At 38.6% G+C, this 20,000-nt stretch overlaps 1 protein-coding gene across 3 annotated transcripts in view; it reads right to left on the minus strand.

The window, feature by feature from the left end:
* The window catches only part of LOC135198617 (venom protease-like), a 26,327-nt gene extending 7,928 nt beyond the window's left edge, over nt 1–18,399 (minus strand). Inside the window, exons 1-4 of one of the 3 annotated variants that reach the window (XM_064226368.1) lie at nt 18,156–18,399; nt 7,521–7,697; nt 7,175–7,234; nt 6,477–6,574 (exon numbers count right to left, since the gene is read on the minus strand). In XM_064226368.1, the coding sequence (XP_064082438.1) occupies nt 6,477–6,574; nt 7,175–7,234; nt 7,521–7,626 (264 nt within the window). In that variant the 5' untranslated portion in view covers nt 7,627–7,697; nt 18,156–18,399. Of the gene's footprint in view, nt 1–6,476; nt 6,575–7,174; nt 7,235–7,520; nt 7,698–14,599; nt 14,782–18,155 lie in introns of those variants that run through there. The other 2 variants (XM_064226367.1, XM_064226369.1) reach the window with 2 other exon arrangements.
* Between the last annotated feature and the right edge of the window lie 1,601 nt (nt 18,400–20,000).

Consider the following 20,000-nt stretch of genomic DNA (forward strand, 5'->3'; position numbering starts at 1 on the left):
ATAAACTCCACGAGGCCACCAAGGCCTCCAAGCATGCCGCAGCACCCGCAGCCTGCAGCAAGATAGAAGAGAAGGTTGAAGAGGGGGACACATATGCAATATACAGAAAAAAGGCACTGCTGCAGCAACAGAGGACGTAGACGAATCCAGCCTGGTGTTGTTTCCACCGACAATTTGGAAAGAACGGCAGAAACTGCAGAGATCCCTGTGTGTTCCCAAAATACTTAGAGGGTGGCCACCCATAACAGCAGTGGCCGCAAACAACAGGGAATCCCAACCAGTGGGATTCTTCATCCCCGACATGATCTCGGGGAGGCGCTGAATGTTGGTAGACATGGGAGCCATGCAGTCAGTCTTTCCTCCATTGAGGGAGGACCGCCACTGCCCACCAAATGCCTAGACCGCACTAATAGCTGCAAACGGAAGCCTCATCTGCTGTTACTGAACCTAGACCTGTAGAATATCCATTCTGGTTTATAAGTACAAGTGGCCCTTTGTAATTGCAGATGTCAGGTTCCCCCTAATGGGCGCCAATTTTCTCACACAACATGGTCTGCTGGTGGACGTTGGCCGTAAATGCCTTCTAGACACCGGAACCTGCCGCTCCCGCCTGCTCGCCACCATCCTGGGAATACACGCTGTATGTGCTGCTACGTTGTCAAAATAATGCACCCTCCTGCACGAATTCCCAGACGTCTTCAAGCCTGAACTACGCCAGGTGCCAGGAACACAGGCCAAACATGGCATCTACCATCAAATCATCACCATGGGCCCGCCGACACATGCCAAGTTTCACCGCCTGCCGTCCAAGAAGCTCCAGGATGCTAAACAAGCATTTGCAGAAATGGAGACGATGGGTATTTGCAAAAAGGCATCAAACCCATGGGCGTCCCCCCTCCACATGGTGAAGAAGTCAGATGGTTCCTGGAGGCCCTGTGGGGACTACCATCGGTTAAACCTGGTAACAACACCTGACCACTATCACCTGCCAAACATGCTGGACCTGACAGGAGCCCTACATGGGGCAAAAATATTTACTAAAATGGATCTACTTAAATCTTATTTTCAGGTGCCAGTACATCCTGATGACATCCCAAAGACGTCCATCATCATGGTGTTTGGGACATACACCTTCTCCTACTCCACCTTTGGCCTCAGGAACGCTGGGGCCACATTCCAATGTCAGATGGAGAGCATCCTGGGGACCTACCTTTCTGCATCTGCTATGTGGACAATATCCTGATCTTCTCCGGATCCCCAGAAGAGCACCTGGGACACGTCCGGGCCGTGTTGAAACACCTTCAGGAGAACGGATTGATTGTCAGATTCGACAAGTGTTCCTTCTGTGTAGAGAATGTGGACTTCCTGAGACACGAGGTCTCCCCGACGGGCGTTCGCCCCATGGCCTCCAAGGTAGATGCAGTAAACAACTTCCCTACATCGAAGACGATCAAGTCCCTGCAGGAGTTCCTCAGCATGGTCAACTACTACTGAAGATTTGTGCTGGACATTGTCCGTATCATGGATCCCCTAACCAAGGTGCTGAAGGGGAAGCCGAAAACACTAATGTGGGAAACGCTGCAGCAGAGGGCGTTGGAACAGATGAAGGCAGCCAGAGCCACTACTTTAGTATATCAGGACCCCACCAACCCCCTGAGACTTACCACGGATGCCAGCAATGTAGCCTGCAGAGCTGTATTGGAGCAGATAGTAGACGGGTCCCCTGCCCACTTGCGTTCTTCATCCGCAAATTGAAGATCCTGGAGACCCGCTACAGTGCATTCGACAGGGAACTGCTGACAATCTACCAGGCCGTGCGACACTTCAATTACCTCCTAGAAGGCAGCCCTTTCACCATCCTGATGGACCACAAGCCATTGGTACATGCTTTCACGAAGGCGGGAGATGTGTGGTTGGCAAGACAGCAGCGGCACTTGGCTGCTATATCCAATTCGGGTGCACAATCAGCTATGTCACCGGAAAGAAGAACCAGGTGGCCAACGCCCTGTCAAGGAATGAAATAAATTCAGTCCATTTGGCATTGACTACGAGGACCTGGTGAGGGAACAAGCCACAGACCCTGAAATGCCAGCTTACCATACTGCACTCACTGCACTGAAGTGGGAAGATGTGCCAGTAGGAGAGCAGGGATCGACACTTCTCTGCAACACCAGCACGGGCCCCCTGATACTCACATCACAAAGGAAGCAGGTTTTCAACATCATCTACAGCCTCTCCAATCCATCAGGACGTACAACAATGCACCTGATGACCGAGAAGTTCGTGTGGCACGGGACACAAAAGGACGTGCGGAGATGGGCAAAGAACTGCACACCGTGCCAAACAAGCAAGACCACCCAACACACAGAATCAGGCATCAGAGACTTCCCTCAACCATGAAGGTGGTTCGGGCACATTCACGTGGACGTCGTAGGACCTTGCCACAATCAGGGCTTGGGGGGTGCCAGCTACCTCCTAAAAGTCATAGACCGATCCATGAGATGGCTGGAAGCAACCCCGATGGCAGAAGAATTGACATGCGACTGGATGGAAGACCTACTATCAAGTTGGATAAGCCATTTCAGTGTACCAGACGACATACCTACAGACAGGGGCTCTGCATTCCTGTCAGAACTCTGGGTTTCTCTGGCACACCTGATGGGGACAACACTCCACAGTATGACAGCATACAACCCTGCAGCCAACGGAATTTTGGGAAGGGCCCATCATTCATTAAAAGCAGCACTAATGGCACGGTGTACTGACGAAAATTGGAAGGCGCAGTTGCCCTTGGTCCTGCTAGGTCTCTGAACAGAACCAAAAGCAAACGGTGAAGATTCTCCTGCAGAAAATGTCTACGAGGAAGCACTGGCAGTACCAGGCGAATTCTTCCCTACGGAACCAGATGACCAGGATACACCCCTGAGTTCGTGCCTTGCCAGACGACTTTAATGGACAGGGCACAGAACTACAGCCCAGAAGGCCTGGAAATCTGCACACACCTCTTCCTGAGGGAAGACGCCAACCACCCACCCCTGTCCAGACCATACAGAGGCCCATATCATGTAATCAAAAGAAACTCCAAGGCCTACCTCGTCGACATCCATGGGTGGGAAAACTGGGTATCCGTCGACAGATTAAAACCAGCCTTCCTGATGGATAATGAAACCTGGGAGGAGACTGGCAAATGTCTGAGAATTCCTCTACAGGACAAGACCTCAAGCGAAGAAATCGACATCCCGATAAGAGATCAAGGTCGTCCCAGGGGATGGTCGAAGGAAGACACCCCAGCAAGTCCGCCAGACGACTCAACAGTCGAGACCGTCCCACTAACCACAAATATCTAGATCTCGGGGACGACTCCTAATACCAACAAGATATCGTGATTAACATTGTACAAACCTTCCTATTATTCATTATTAATAATTGTCTTAGTGGGAGAGTACTTGTAAAGACCTTCTTTACCCACCAATCACGCATGTATCTCATCTAGCAAAGCAGCAAGAATCACATGTATATATTTGTATGTAGAATTTCCTGGCCTTTTCGCCGATATATAGTTCATCAATGTATGTCCATTATGTCTTCTGCTATTGTTATTTTATTAACTGCTAAGAAACAAATTCTCCTCTGTCTGTGTGCGGGTCGCGAGACTCGGGGGCCAGTCATTCCATTCCCGTCGGTACACTGCTAAGTATACTGTGCTGGCTTATTAAGGCCAGCTAAATCTAAAACAACATAATAAATCTGTTAGAATTCAGTTGTCTCATTCCGACCTCACACTCACCCTATTGCCAATTTTATGTAAACCCGTATTTAAGTGTAAATTCTTTCAATTTTTCCCACGCCTTATGCATTACACAGGCATTCATCTCTACAACTGTCACCTATATTTTATTCATTCCTGTTTAACATCCATATTTCACAAACATTAAGGCAAGTTATACACGCACACATAATATATATATATATATATATATATATATTATATGTATGTAAGTATGTATATATATATATATATATATATATATATATATATATATATATATATATATATAATATATATATATATATATACGTGTGTATGCCTGTCGAAGTGTGGACACTAAATGAAAAGGGCAAAGCTATTGAAATTAACTGTTTGGTTAGTACATGAATTGTACAAAGAATCGACAGGATTAGAAGAATGGATGGGTGTACTTCAGTGTCTTTTGAAATGGTTCACTCAAGGGAAAAGACGGATTGGTAAAAAGAGAGTATAATGAGGAAGAATTTAGTGGAAGGAAGCGAGCAAGATCTAGACAGAATTGGGTAAATTGGGTGAAAGGGAGAGGAATAGCCTTAATATCCAGGAAGTGCAAGAATACGTGTTGGTTAACGGTGAACATCGCAGTGTGAAAGGGTGTATGACAGCTTGAGTGAGGGTGAATGAAGCACCAAATGTTAAGGAGATTTTACTTCACAGGCAATTTATTCATGATTCAGCATTGGCTGCTATTTTGTTTATTCATTGAAGGAACTGTCTGTTCAGGAGAAAGGTTTAATAAAGAAAAATACGGGAAATAACTAGATGGCATGAATTCAAATCCGAATCAAGGGGAAGAGTCCCTACACTGTCTAATTCCTTTTGGGCCTAAGTTTTTCTTAAAGTTGTTTTGATATAAATGGAGTATTTGTCACTTAACATAAATAAAAGTATGAAAAAGTGTCGTGTAGAATTTGTTATAAATATAAGTGTATACACAGAAACGCACAAACACGCACATATATGCTATATACATATACATACAGATATATATAAATGCTGAAACTAAAGTAAGTATCTAAAATGAAACATCCGACTGCCTCATACTTCGTATATTTTGCTCATCTTCGGAATACTCTGTACCTTGAAGATGAGCAAAATACAAGAAGTTATATGGCACTTTGTCGTTTCCTTTCAAGTATTTTCTGCAGCACCAGCTAATAATTATATGAAGTACATATTTGTGATTTTTAAGTACCCAAAGGGTATTATAAATCCCCTTAGTGTAAAGCTATTCCCTAGGTCCAGTGAATCCAATATCAAGGTACATATATATATATACTATTATATATATATATATATACTATATATATATATATATATGTACCTTGATATTGGATTCACTAGACCTAGGGAATAGCTTTACACTAAGGGGATTTATAATACCCTTTGGGTACTTAAGAAATCACAAATATGTACTTCATAATAATTATTAGCTGGTGCCGCAGAAAATACTTGAAAGGAAACGACAAAGTGCCATATAACTTCTTGTATTTTCCTCATCTTCAAGGTACCTGACCAACAAAGTGCTGACCAGGAAAACTGAATGACAACTGATAAACTCTCGCTCTCTCCTTCCAAGTCCCCTATACTCTCTCTCTCTCTCTCTCTCTCTCTCTCTCTCTCTCTCTCTCCTGTTAAGATAGTTGCTTCCGTTACATTGCTCAGCGTTTTGATATTTGATAGTTTGCCACTTCTCACCCCTATTCCTATTGAGGCTGAACTTGGACTTGAAGGGCACCAGGAGTGTCTCTGTCCAATCCAACGATCTCAAAAACTGTGGATTACATATTAAATATATATAATTTTTTACATTTCTTTTTTTTACCCCTTCTGACCCCTCCCTCCTATCGGGGCTGAATTGGACTTAATTAAAGGCATCAGGAGTGTCACTATTCATCTCAGTGACCTCAAAAGCTATGGATTAGACACTAATATCAGTGGTTTTCTGTTATTTTTAGATGTCACCACCTTCCCACCCACTTCCCACACCCCTATCTTTCGGGGCTAAACTTGGACTTAAAGGATATCAGAAGTGTCACTATTCATCGCAGTGACCTTGAAAACTATAAATTAGGCACTGACATCTGTCGTTTTTATTTATTTTTACATGTTATCCCCTTCCCACCCCTTCTCACCCGTCCCCCTTCCCATTGGAGCTGAATTTGGACTTGAAAGCCATTGGGAGTCTCACTGTTCACCTCAGCAACGTCAAAAACTATGGATTAGACGATAATATCTGTCATTTTCTGTTATTTTTATATACCAACCCTTTTCACCCCCTTCCCTATTGGAGCTGAAATTTGACTTGAAGGGAATTGGGAGTATCACTATTCATCTTAGTGACCTCAAAAACTATGGATTAGACACTAATATCTGTCATTTTCCGTTATTTTTATTTTCAAACCTTTCCCACCCCTCTCCCCACATCCCCCAACTTTGGTGCCAGTGATATCTTACCCCTGCAGTATACTTACCCCAATGCCAAGTTATAATGCATACCAAGTTTGGTTGAAATTGCTCAATGCGCATAAAAGTGTATGTGACAAACACATAACATGCATACATTTATATATATATATATATATATATATATATATATATATATATATATATATATATGTATATGTATATGTATATTACATACGTATAAGTCAAAATCTTTGCTTACCAGCCAAGGCCAGAATGAAGAAGGTAGTACTCGCCGGCCGCCTATGACCCTTTTCTGTCGGATTTGCTGATGTGGGCGTGACCCAGCTTTTCCACACACTGTAAATACATTCATTTCGTTTAATGGAGGAAGTTGGTAGATTTCTTTGTCCGGACTATCTCCAAAACTTATTTTCAATTCTATTATTTTATATTTACTCCCCTTTTTTTCGACAATAATAGCTAGTTTCCTAGAATTTCTGTAGATCCTTGCTATTCATGTATTTATTTGATGAATTCTATCTGGTCTGTGGAAATTGCAATTCATTGTCCCAGGTTAACCTACAGATACCAGATAGCGAATTTTGCATTAAGGCTCACGAAGAAGATTATGGAATCATTGGCTTAAGAGATGAAGAAACAAAAGTTATATGGAAAAGGGCAGCTTCGAAAAGAGTGGAATAGGATGGAAAAAGAGGAAAAACACCAAACAAAGGGCACTAGAAAAGCATAGAAAGGGAAATTGCAGCGTCATCCTCAGTAAATGTCGGATCCCGTTCACAATAGACTGAAATTAAAAGCAATATTTGCCTTAGTGCTTAAAGTTTGTAAAGTAAATTAATCAGTTTTCTTACAAGGGTACCATCTTAAGGGGGGGGGGGGGGGGGGGGGGGGGGGGGGAGCGCCGCCGCGGGAAGTATGTGCCAAACTCGGTCTTACCTAATTCTGTTGTAGGTGCAGATATCACAGGGTCCTTATTTTCACTGTCTGCTTCGTCTACTGTAAAAGAAAAGGGAAAATTTTAAACAAAAGCTACATTTTTTCTTGCTTTCAACTTTAGACTGCTTACAGATCTAGAAAATATCTGCTAAAAGGGCATCACCTGCAATGACTGGAATTACCAAAATAAATCTACATGGTTCAGCCTAGAGTGACATCTTCGTTAGGAAATGACCCTTAGTTGGTGCAAAAATTACCACCAATTAGGCAAGATGGTTCTTGAATGCAAGCACATGTCAAAGCACAAAAGAGGCAGAACCAGCTGAATTAAGACAAACCAAACTACCATTCGATGGGCTGAGGCAGCAAACTTTAGGAATCTTCTTGGTGAAGCCACATATTCGAGTCTTATGTTGGGTCATATCCGCTGCTGCCGAAGGACATGAGATCATTGGGACACACTGAGCCGGCGTTGCACATCCTCTGTTAGTAGTGGGCGATACGCTCTCCCCAAACACAATATCTGTGGAATGAGTTTGAATGATGACTAAGATGCGAGTATTGTGGAGTGGTATTCTTTTGTTTATCAATACTGCGTTGAAATAATCTGAAGAGCAAGTCTAAAGCTAACCTTTTCTTATTTACTTTCGTAAGTATTTGATATCTATTTTGGATACAGCTTTAGTCATTCATCTTATGAAAAAAGAAACACTTTTTTTCGATGACTGACGGAGAAGATTTTTTCGATAATTATTTATACCTTTCTTCAAAGTTCGTGGTAATAGGTTACTGTACGTCCTTGGTCCTTTGTGACTGATAATATTCGTCGAAAGTTAACGTCGTTTTAAGAAGATTGTTTTCCAAAGGAATCGCGAAGAAAGGGAGAGAGTTGACACTCATATACTTATTTGGGCCACACATATCTACTATGAACATTAAAGAACGTTCCAGATGACATCTTTTACAACTGCACGTTGTTAGTGGTGTGTTCCGTTCCCATTATCTTCAGTTATGGTTCTGACTGTGTTCAAGGGAATGCAAGATCTTGTCGTCTTTTTCCAGTTGACTGCCTGAAATGTTAAAAGACTTTGACGGAAAGGAAAGGAAGCGTCAAAATGACGAAGAGCTTCTGGTGATTTAATTTAATGGCAAGGATTAATTTAGCTCAAATGTTTGAAACCTCGATTTTTCTTGCAGCGAGAGGTAGGTCGTTAAGAATGCCGTTCTTGTCAAGAGTATTCTTAAACCGTGAGAAAAAGTAAGTCAGGCTCCTTAATCCCACATACGTATTACGTACGATAATATTACTTTCATACTCATAAGACTACACAGGTTGTAATTGGTAGGTTAAAACGTAAGCACTGTACTGTTTGCTAATATAGTATTGTGCATACATTTAGGTGGCCTTCCATGCCAAACGCAATACTGACGTGGGAAACTTATTCCTCCGTAAGGAATATCTTCAAATCAGTGTGGGTCTTGCCTCAAACAAACTTTAATTAACCACCTTTTCCTGAGTACGGTCAAGGTCTCCATTGATATTTCGGGGCTTACCATTCCGACTGTGATAGGTTTGATCAGTTGTCAACAAAATGGATGAACTTCAACCTAATCTACTTGAAGGAAATAAGCCCGATACAAGCCTTCCAAAAAGGTTTTCCCTTGAAATTAACATAAACAACGGTCTGACCAACAATCATGGTCCACACCCCACCAAAAAAAAAAAACTTCTAAAAGCCCAGCGGATAACAAAGCTCTGTATACTTTCATTTGCCTCGAAAGATGTACAAGTGTCACCATCACCATCTTCGGTGCGACGTCATTCAGCGAAAACTGCCTCAGCTGGAGCATTGAGCATTCAGCTGTTTCCCAACCAGATTGTCCATCAAGCGCTCTTTGTCTTTCTCCGCAGTCTTCATCAGTCATTTTATCTTCATATGGTTCAATATACACACCGCAGGTTAATCTACTTGCTCAATATCCTCACAAGTCAAGAACCAAGAATAATAATAATAACTATGATAATAATGGTCAACAAAAAGATACAAACTATACCTCTAGAATAGTGCAGTGTTTGTGTAAACGACTCGACAGTAGCTTAGTGACATGTGTTACGCCAGACTCTATATATATATGTGTGTGTGTGTGTGTGTGTGTGTGTGTGTGTATAAAATAGGCCTGTCACATATGTCATAATATTATAATACTTGATGCCTTGTTTGCCAGCATCAAAAGAGAGTGCAGAGGGTGAAGCAGCGTGCCAAAGTTTGCTTCCCTCATTAAGCAAATCGGCAAGTAAAGACTGCCTTGTGAATCTTTAAAAGAAAACTATGTAAAGAAATTTTTTAAATAATAATTCATGGCAGTATTGCAATTAATTATTGATAAAAATTGCAAATGAAAATATTCATTTAGGCAATGTAACGTTTTCTAATAGGAATGGTGAGGACCTCTCTCTATACTTTACAGCCAAGCAGATATGATGAGCCCTGGCAAGACGTAAAATATGAGAAGAGCCAGAATTTCAATTTTAAACAGAAGACCGACGATCCTTACAATGAATGAAAATGATGTGAGAAATGTAAAAAGAAAAAAAAAGTCCAAATTTATTGTAAGTGACCTATTTTCATTCCTTAAAGGGAAAGAGAAAATCAGCTATAATTATGTAATGTTTAAATTTTATTTCATTTTTGCTCACCTATCGTTAGGTATGATAATGGCTTTTCATTTCCAAAAGAAGCGTCATCTCTTAACTCTGTTGTTTATAATAAGAAGTTAATCAGGAAATACCACAGCGAATTCAAGAGAAGGAATACGACAACAGAAAACTAACGGAAAAGGAAAATGAATGTAAAAAAATGAAAATAAAATAAATGTGTATTGAAAAAGATAATAGTTGAAGATCAAGGACAATACACATCATAATTTCATAATGACCGTGCATACGGATTAAACACATGTACTATATACAGTAGCTAACATGATATATTCCCATGGATATCAAGTTATATTTGATTCCAAAGATAAATTTAATCCTCAAGTTTACATTGTGATGTGTGTGTTCCCGTAAGTAGTTTGATTCATGTATCATATAAATTACTTTAACAATATAAGAATGGTTATGCTTTTCAAACAGTTCCTGTTTGTCCCATTTGCATGCCTCAGCCGTGTACGATACTCACCCCAGACAAGGTATTTGTCGTATACACGTCGGCCTTGTCACGACACAGAAGCGAGGAATCTGGTATCCGACAAATTGCTCACTTTTGTCCGCAGACAAAGTCTGGTCGTGTGGACAGCGCTATAAGGGTTCTGTATGCCAAAGCATACATGCAATACGTGGACGAAAAAACATTTCGCACACACACAACAAACCGATGATATGCGCACGAACCATTGATGACATTTTCAATGCCATCACGGTCTACGTAGAAAGAACGTGATAGCCATAACAGACCAGACGATGCCAAAAATTAGACAATAATTTCGACGATAATTTATGCCTTTTATTAGATGAAAGTATGTTGTCACAGAACATTTTTACCAGTCATTTTTGGCCCATTATGGAATTCGACCGCCTTACTACGTTTCTCCTCTCACATCTAGAAGTCCAGCCCATTTTTGGCAAGTTTGAGAAAGAACTGATTAGATTACACCGGCTGAAAAATCAAAAAACATTCTAGAAGAATGCCTCAAGGAACAAGTGCTTCCAAAAATGTACGGATTCGGGAGATGAACTGTGCAATCGGACCCCTTCCCACGCTCACACAAGATTTTCCAGGAGGAAAGAATTACAGTTTACAAACACGAAACCCATCTTTGTACTACGCAGAGCGATATAGAGAACGCAGTCTAATCTTCGTCTCCTCACAACGGACCACGTATACAGTTATGTGGTTTCATTGCTGCCTATAATAGCGAAATTCATTCCAACAGACTTTCCCGTAGGTTAAATAACTTAATAAACAATAGCGCCTGGAATAATCTTGAGCAACAAGATAAAGTTTTAAATTTATCTGACACCCCCTTACTGTAAACTAACACTTTATCTTAAATCTAGACTTAACCTTTGCCCTTGTGCTAGACCGTAAAAATAACCTAGACTTTATAGTGGCTTTTGATAGATTCATATCGGATAAAAATTACAGCCGTGAAGAGAGATGTTTAAAAGGCGTGTTACTAAATGCTTTAACTGACCGTAATAAGAAATACCCTAACTCCTCTAGATTTATGATAGCCATCCGCTCGCTAGAAAGTTAGATGTAATAAGTGGATCCGACAAAAACGGCAAAATCGTAATCATTGACCAAGACCACTCCTCGACAAAATCAACCAACTCCTTAGTGACACAAACACTTACGAAAAGAGCTTTATTTAACAATACCATAAGATTTCACAAGGCAAAAGAAAATGAAATTCCAAATCTATTCAATGAAAATAACAAACATTTACTAAAGAAATTCAGGAGATAAACCCATTATTGTGAGTATACCAGACAAGGGCCGAGGAATTGTTACATTAGTCAAAAGTGATTCCGTTTCAAAAATGGAAGAAATTCTTCAGGACCCTGCCAATTTTAGGAAATCAAATCATGTAGATCCATTAAAGAACATATTATTAGAAGACAAACTAAACCGGTACTTAAGGAGACTTAAAAACGAAAACAAAATATGCGAATCGCAGTACAAAGCTATGTACGGTTTGCCAAAAGTACACAAAGCTGGTATACCTCTAAAAGACCTGTCCTTTCTACAAATAACCCCATATTATTATAAACTAGCCAAATACATCATTCCTTACATTAATGAATACTCCAAGAATGACTACACATTAATTAATTCATATGACTTTTTAACCAACTGAAAGGTATGAATTACAAGGAAACAATTTTATGGTCAGTTTGGACATTTCCTCTCTTCATACAACGTTCAAAAGAATGAGACCATCGATATTTTAACGTCCAAAATCTATGATAACGATGAATGCGTTTGTACCCTCACAAGGAAGGAATTTAGAAGGTTGATTGAAATGGGTATAAATGAAACTTACTTTTTATTCGATGGTCGATATTATGAACAACTAGACGGATTAGCCATGAGGTGTCCTTTATCAGCAACATTGGCCACCACATTTCCCTGTCATTACGAAAGAGAATGGTAAAAAAAAATGCCCCATTGACTTTAAACCCAAACTATACCGACATTGTGTGGATGACATTTTTTTTTTTTTTTTATTCGAGAGTGAACAGCAAGACAACCTGTTTCTGAACTACATAAATGCAAAGCATAATAAGATATAGTTCACTACTGAATTAGAGCAAAACAGCCAGTTACCTTTTTTAGAGGTACTCATTTCTCGACAAAGTGCTGATTTTGATATCACGGTCTATAGGAAGCCAACATTTACAGGTCTAGGGGTGAATTTTCTCAGTGCTTTAAATTTAATAATTATAACACTTTGTTTTTTTCGAGCTTTTAGACTTACCAGTACATATGAATTACTTCATAAAGAACTGTTGTTTACAGGAAAAACACTTCCCAGAGACTAATACAACAAAAACGGCCAGTTAGGTATGATCAACAGAGCTCAGCTATTTCTAACCATATAAATAACCATAACCAAAGAATAAGCTGGAATTTGTCACATATAATTCATAGTAGGAAATGTCGGTACAAAAGCCAGATGATAGAGTCATCCTTGATTTAACAAAGGCAGTTCATGAACACCTCAAAGGTATTCAGATATCACAGAAAAAAATCTTCCTTCAACCAACGCTTACGAAGATTAAAGAGAAATTATCAGGGTGGGGTGACCTAGTCAAACGGCTTACCTGTTAATGGATCTCTTGTTATGAATATTGCCTTTTCTGCAACTTTTATCATTCATTACCTACCTGAAGAGAGAGACAGCAGTCTCTAAAATATAGTACTTACTTTCTATATTTTGGTGTTTTTATGAGGTCCTTTTATTATTATTATCATATATACGTATGTATATATATGTATATATATATATATATATATATATATATATATATATATATATATATATATATGTATGTATAATATATATATATATATATATATATATATATATATATATATAAACGTTCATTTGTTCAAAATCTTAAATCTCAGAAAGTTCTTCACCGATTACTTTGAAATTTTGACACAATATTGTATTCGAATAAGCCGTGTTTTTATAATGAGGTTTCATCCTACCTCCCCCTCTCCGAAGGGGGTCTGCCAGTGAAACGGGCTGGTTATGCCCGTAGACTTAGTTACTTTACGAATTTATCATACATACGTCCTGTATACATATTTTATCATTTGGAAAAGAATACTACAGGGTAAACATCAATGACATCAAAGAGGGTGGACTTTGAGAAGGGGGTTGACAGAGAGAGAGAGAGAATGAAAGGGAGAGGAAGTGAGAGACAATGGACCTGGTGTTAGGGAGAAGAAAGAGAAAAAAAAGACAGAGAAAGAGAGAGAGTAGAGGGGGTGTTAGGTAGGAGAAAGATGGAAAAAGTGAGTGAGAGAGACAGAGAGAGAAGAGCTGTTGTTTGGTACGAGAGAGAGAGAGAGAGAGAGAGAGAGAGAGAGAGAGAGTTGGTATTAGTGAGAAGAAAGAGTGAAAGAGACAGTGATAGTTGGAGAGAGAAAGAGAGAGTAATAAAAAGGAGCTTTCTCTTTTCTTGCTTTTCCATTTAACCAGACTGAGCCACAGCAATGCGTGGCCGGGTACAGCTAGTGTGTATATATATCTATATATTATAGATATATATATATATATATATATATAGATATATATATATATATTATTTTATATATATATATATATATATATAGTATATACATATACGTATATAGGCAAATACATGGCCTATAACATGAATATAAGGCTACAAGTGATTCAGCAAAAAGTATATTGCAATAAAAAATGATGACGGACACTTTAACGCAGAAACAAGAACATCCACCATCTGACCTTACATTTTTTCTAACTTAGAACATAATATCTTATTTAATCAGGGACTTATAAAACGTTACACTTTCGCAGTGAATAATAAACAATGTCGATGAATATGATTTTAAAACGGCATCAGAGACATCGCTTATAATACGTGACATTAATAGTAAAATGAGATTGCAAAAGAAAAAACAACGATGAGACGACTCCTCGAGAACATTGAACATTTTATTGAAATGTTCATGTTTCGTGTCAGTATTAAAAACCTTAAAACTAAATGATAGAACCTGACAAAACGCCTATAAGCTGATAATTCACACCAAGAAATAAATAAATGAATGAATAAATAAAGAAATATTGAGAAAAACAGAAGCACACACAAAAAAAAAAAAAAAAAAAAAATACAGGCTATAGCTGCAACTTCGATATTACTACTGGCTGCACTTGACCTACCTTGAGAGTGTGAACCCACGACCAGCAAAAAGATCGCCAACGTTGTAAGCCACAGACTTTTCACTTCTGACATTTTGTTTGCACTGACGTTGCCCGAGCCAACGGTCCTACCCAAGGTCTACCTGTGTTCCTATCGCCCGAGTCAGTATAACCTGGAGCACCTTTGGGATTTCCGAGACTGGCTTTCGCCTCCTGACGTCTGGGCCGGGAATTCCCGATGCGCTTACTCTTTGGAAAAACACTTTACTAAATCCAGTGAACAAGTTGTACTTCCTTTTTCCCAAAATTATGCCTGAATACCAAAATGATTATTCGCTCATGTTGTTATGATAACTACTTACGAGCAACAATTATAGCTAAATTCTTGACAGGTTTGAACCTTGGGTTTGAGTACTAAGAAGCGAATTAAATATATCGCCAGATTTAAAGTATTTACATATCATGGCCGACAACTGAAATTTACCATGAGTTGTGCGCAACGATAAAATATGTTCGAATATACTTTAAAAATCACAGTAGATACACGTGACTTCACTAGATAAGCGAATACCACAGGAAAATGATAGGCAGAAATCCAGGCGCTTTCGTCTTTACTATAGCTGGTTCACTTAAAGTAGATATTTGGGTGAGCCCTATGCCTACGAGACATTTGTTTGGCGGCCGCTGATTAGCTGGGAGCTGCCTACCTCCCGGCACCAGCCAATCAGCGGCCTCCAAACAAACGCCGTGTAAGCATAGGGCTCATCCAAGAATCTACCTTAAGTGAACTACTATGAAATTCAGGGCCTCTGTAACACGGTTTTTTGGATTTTGCTCCTTATCAAAGCATCGGAGGTAGCTGAAAGTTGACATATGTATATTTTACAGCTACACACAAATTTTGTCAGCATTATCAATAACCTAAACCCGACAGTTTTAATTTTTATAGAGTAAAAATGATCTAGCCGACGCCATGGCTAACGATTGCGAGCCAAGAGTCGAAAAACATTCATTACGTAAGCAAGGTAAACATCGTTTTACGAAATGTTGCCCCGCCCATCCACCAGACAGAAATCCATTCACCTTATTCCATCGGCTCTGAAACCCATAGTAGTCAAGAATGGCTAGCAGGATTTCGAATTGCCCCCGTGGTTGGAAAACTGCATTTGTCTTACGACTTGCAACTTTATACAGTCAAGAGAAAGCCCTTGGCCATACTTACTATAGTCTCAATAGGTTATTATTCAGTTTCTAGTTTAAATCCAATGTTTATGGTCTGATTTGTATTTAGCGTAACGTGATTATAATACTTGTAATGTCATTCAGGATTTCGAACATTTCCATTAACTATTCACAATGCCACCAAGAGAGAGAGAGAGAGAGATTGTATGTAAACAGTCTTTATATAACTATTTTTGTTAAAATAAGATTTTTATCCAAAGTAAATACAAGCTTATATGTGCTAAAATCTCCAGCAGACCAACGGATCATCCGATATCATTTTTTTTCGTCTTCTTTAGTCTGTACGACCATGTTGGGTATAAAGACTTTATGAATGGCGGAACGATACATAGATGTGGGTGGGGTATCTGTGCTAGCGTAGTAATACTACTGTAGCAGTAGTGCCGCAAAATTAGTAATAGCAGCAATATACATGAATTAAACGTTTAGGCCAACTGCTGGGATCCCTGAGGATCATTTAGCACTTCTTACAACTACTCGAGAAATTACAGCTACTCGAGAAATGAGTTTTTATAGCCAAAAGTTAGATTTTCTAATACAACAATGCCCATGATAGCCTTCATTGTTATCCTGAATTATAACGAAGCCAAAGTGGGTGGAGCCTCATGACGTCATCATTCTGACGATAATTATTGGTGAAGGTTTAGCCAAAGCCAAAAATAACGATACCGTCTATTTTTTTTTTTTTTAAGTAAATAGGTAGATAGCCGAATAAATAAAAATTGCTGGACATTGGATACAGCAGTTATCCAAAATCAAGCTTGTCTACTGTCTTTGAAAATTACCAACTATTCCCTACATCTTGTCAATCTGATTGTGACCTATAAAGTATAAAGATTATAATTTCTTAGGACACTTATTTTGGGAGTTAGACTAATAATCAAAGTGTTTTTGTATTTATATACATATTTTGTTGGTTTTTTCATTATGACAATTATCACTGGAGAGGATTCAGAGTTCTTAAAGGTGTACTGCTTTGCTTGTATTTAAATTTTTGTCATTGTTGCCAGAGGTATAGCCTTCGTTACGTATAGCCAATCATCCATAGAGAAAGAGGGAAGAAATGCTGTCATAAGTTACGTAACGAGTGCGTTCGAAACCTTATCTCTGAGTAAGTTGGCCCGTCTTCAAAAAAGGTCACTTTTACATTATAATTACCAAATTTATTCAACCTACGTAATGCAGAATACAGTCAAAATTTATGTGTAGATATAATGTGTATTCTGAATAAGCGTTATATCTATGAAATGCATAGATAAAAAGTTATTGCCAAAAAACCGTGTTACAGAAGCCCTGAATCTCATAGTAGCTCTAAGGCGTTGTCAAGGAATTAAACACCCCAGTCATGGGGTATCACGCGTAACATTGACGAAAAGATGTATTAAATACAACAAATAACTTAGCGAATGATCAAAATCAAAGGTGTCCTTGAGAGGTTAGGTTACTCCTCTGCTACAGGAGCAAAACCAAATTCTTAGAAACCACCATCATCCTGAGCGTAAAATGGCTGAGAATACCCTTTAAAACTTCACTGCTCGAAGATGTTCCACACCTTATAGGATCTCATAGTATACTACTTCAAACTTCACATAGGACAGCCACACAACTTGAACTGAGAAATATCTAACGTAATTCATCTTTAATGGCCACACCAATTAAAGCCATGGAATCACAGCTTCTGTAACAACCTTGGAGGAATAATAACAACAGCAGAGTGCCGTAAGGAGGAAAATGTTTCTGAAGTGATCAGTGACAGGCACCAGTAAGGGCTATCTTTAATCCCAGTCACCTTCACCTGACCTCTTAAATCGGTGTTCATGTATATACTAGTTAGGAAACAAATTGTTTGTTTATTTGAGTAACTTCTTGGAACAACCTGATCACTGAAGGTGTGCTGTGGGAACTTGAACAAACGGGAAAGAAATGGGATGTTTATTTGTGTATCAAAGATCCTTCAGCAGAAGGATGTACAAACTTGGTTAATTTCCTTATACTACCCTACATTCAATCTCGGGTAAAAGCTTGAACAATCGTAAGTTGTTCTCTGCTTTATTAGTGTGTGTGTGTGTGTGTGTTTTTTATGCATTAGTCTTCACAAAAATTAGTCTTTTGTGTAATGAGGTCTTATGGTTATTTGACATTAAGACATATAAATACCTTCATGCAGTTTATTGACTTATACCTTGCTTCATGTCTCAGAAGAAAAGAAAATGTAGTTAGGGTGTCAAGAGTTTCACGAATAACAACTGTCATAGCTGTAGCTTTTCAATGGCACCTGCCTCATGGCGGCGTTGTTCTGAGTGGCTTTAAACACCACATAGCAAATTTTACTTACTGTGACTATGTTCTTAAACAGGGTGTATGTCTTGTGTAATCTAAAATGGGTAGTGGAAAAGACACCAGTCGACATTTCCTTTTTAATGGGATAGATCTAGACACAAGAGGTTTTGACGCTTCTGTTGGCTCTCATAGTCTGTCTTTCTCATTCCAGCGCCCATCTTTCACACGACACACCTTTTATTGGCAATTACTTCCCAGTTACTAACTCACAAAGCATCGCTAAACACTCAGTGCTCAAATAAGCAACGAATATAAAGTTCAATATAACATGTAACAGTACAACAGATCTAAACAATTAACCACTCTCGTATTCTAAACTGACAACTGTCAGCAACGGAAGTTGGTTGGTGTGTACGTGATACACGGGTGCGGAGTCAAGCCACGGAGACAATCTCTAAGTCTGGCTTTCAGCAAAGTTATTCTACCTTGTGTGTCGCTGAGCGTCTTGTTTAATAAACACTGGCGACTCTATGATTCTTCTGTTTCAGTCTCTCACTTAACATCACAACACGCACGTTTCTTCATTCTTAATAAACTTATATATTTCACCTTTTCCCGCTACATGTATTGACCTACTTTTCAAGATCTTTTATTTTGCTTGCTAAAACACCATGACTAAAACCTATTCCTATGGATAGGCATAATTACTGAATAGCTACTAACTGGTTGTAAGCTAAGCTGTAACGTCTTTGCAGGAAAAATGATAGGTCTGCCTATCATTTTGCAAACACTTTTTAACGTTTATTTGTTTCCCATCCAGAATGGAAAACATTTAGTGCTCGTGTGTAAATGTATATATACGTATGTATAATGTACGCATATAAGTATATATTCATATATATATATATATATATATATATATATATATATATATATATATACATGCATATGCATATACACATGGTAATGTACTTATGCATACGCACATATTCATATTTACATATGTACATGTACATATTCAGTACATTGTAGACATGCATATGTATATATGTACTTGTGCACATGCACCCATACATGTGTACATGTGTATATGTACATATATGTATATGTGCACATGTGAATGCGTGTGTGACACTCCTTTTTCTAAAGACTTGAGGTCTCACACATCTGTTTTACTCTCATCCCTTCTCGAGTGCATTAAAACTAGTGATGGGCAAAACTCATCTTTTTTGGTAGTCGATCACTTCGATTACTTTGGTGATCAGTAATCGATTAGTAATCGATTACTTAACGATTACTTTCACAGGAAACTGGTACATTACACGTACTACTACAGTATAATCAAGTCCAGAGGTCCTTGGTATTAATTTATACGATTATGGTATATTCTAAGCCAAGAATCCTTGAAAATTATAACAAATGAGGACTGGCATTGTCAGTAACTTCAAGTTGAAACCTATATGTATTGTGTTTATTATTCCATTATGCACACAAGTACATATCGATAATCCATTTATATAAATAATGAATAAAAAAATTCCCCAATTCTTTATCCTAAAATAAAACAGATGAATATTCTTATTCTTTATTTTTCATGAAGATGTGAAGAGCTAGCTGAGAAGAAAATAAAAAAAAATAACTTCTCTTTCCATGAAAAATAAACGTCTCAACTCTTAAAGAAATAAGAAAACAAGCTTGATACTTCTATTTAGTTTATAATTTTTTTTAGTAAGAACACATTTATTATTTTCTATATATATATATATATATATCATATATAGGCTTAAAAAATCACTGTAGATGCACGTGACTTCATTAAATAAGCGAATCCACAGGAAAATGATAGTCAGAAATCTAAAGCGCATTTCGTCTTTACTCAGACATTGTCAAGGAGTTAATG

The sequence above is a fragment of the Macrobrachium nipponense genome, chromosome 22, assembly GCF_015104395.2.
Source record: "Macrobrachium nipponense isolate FS-2020 chromosome 22, ASM1510439v2, whole genome shotgun sequence".
Taxonomy (NCBI): domain Eukaryota; kingdom Metazoa; phylum Arthropoda; class Malacostraca; order Decapoda; family Palaemonidae; genus Macrobrachium; species Macrobrachium nipponense.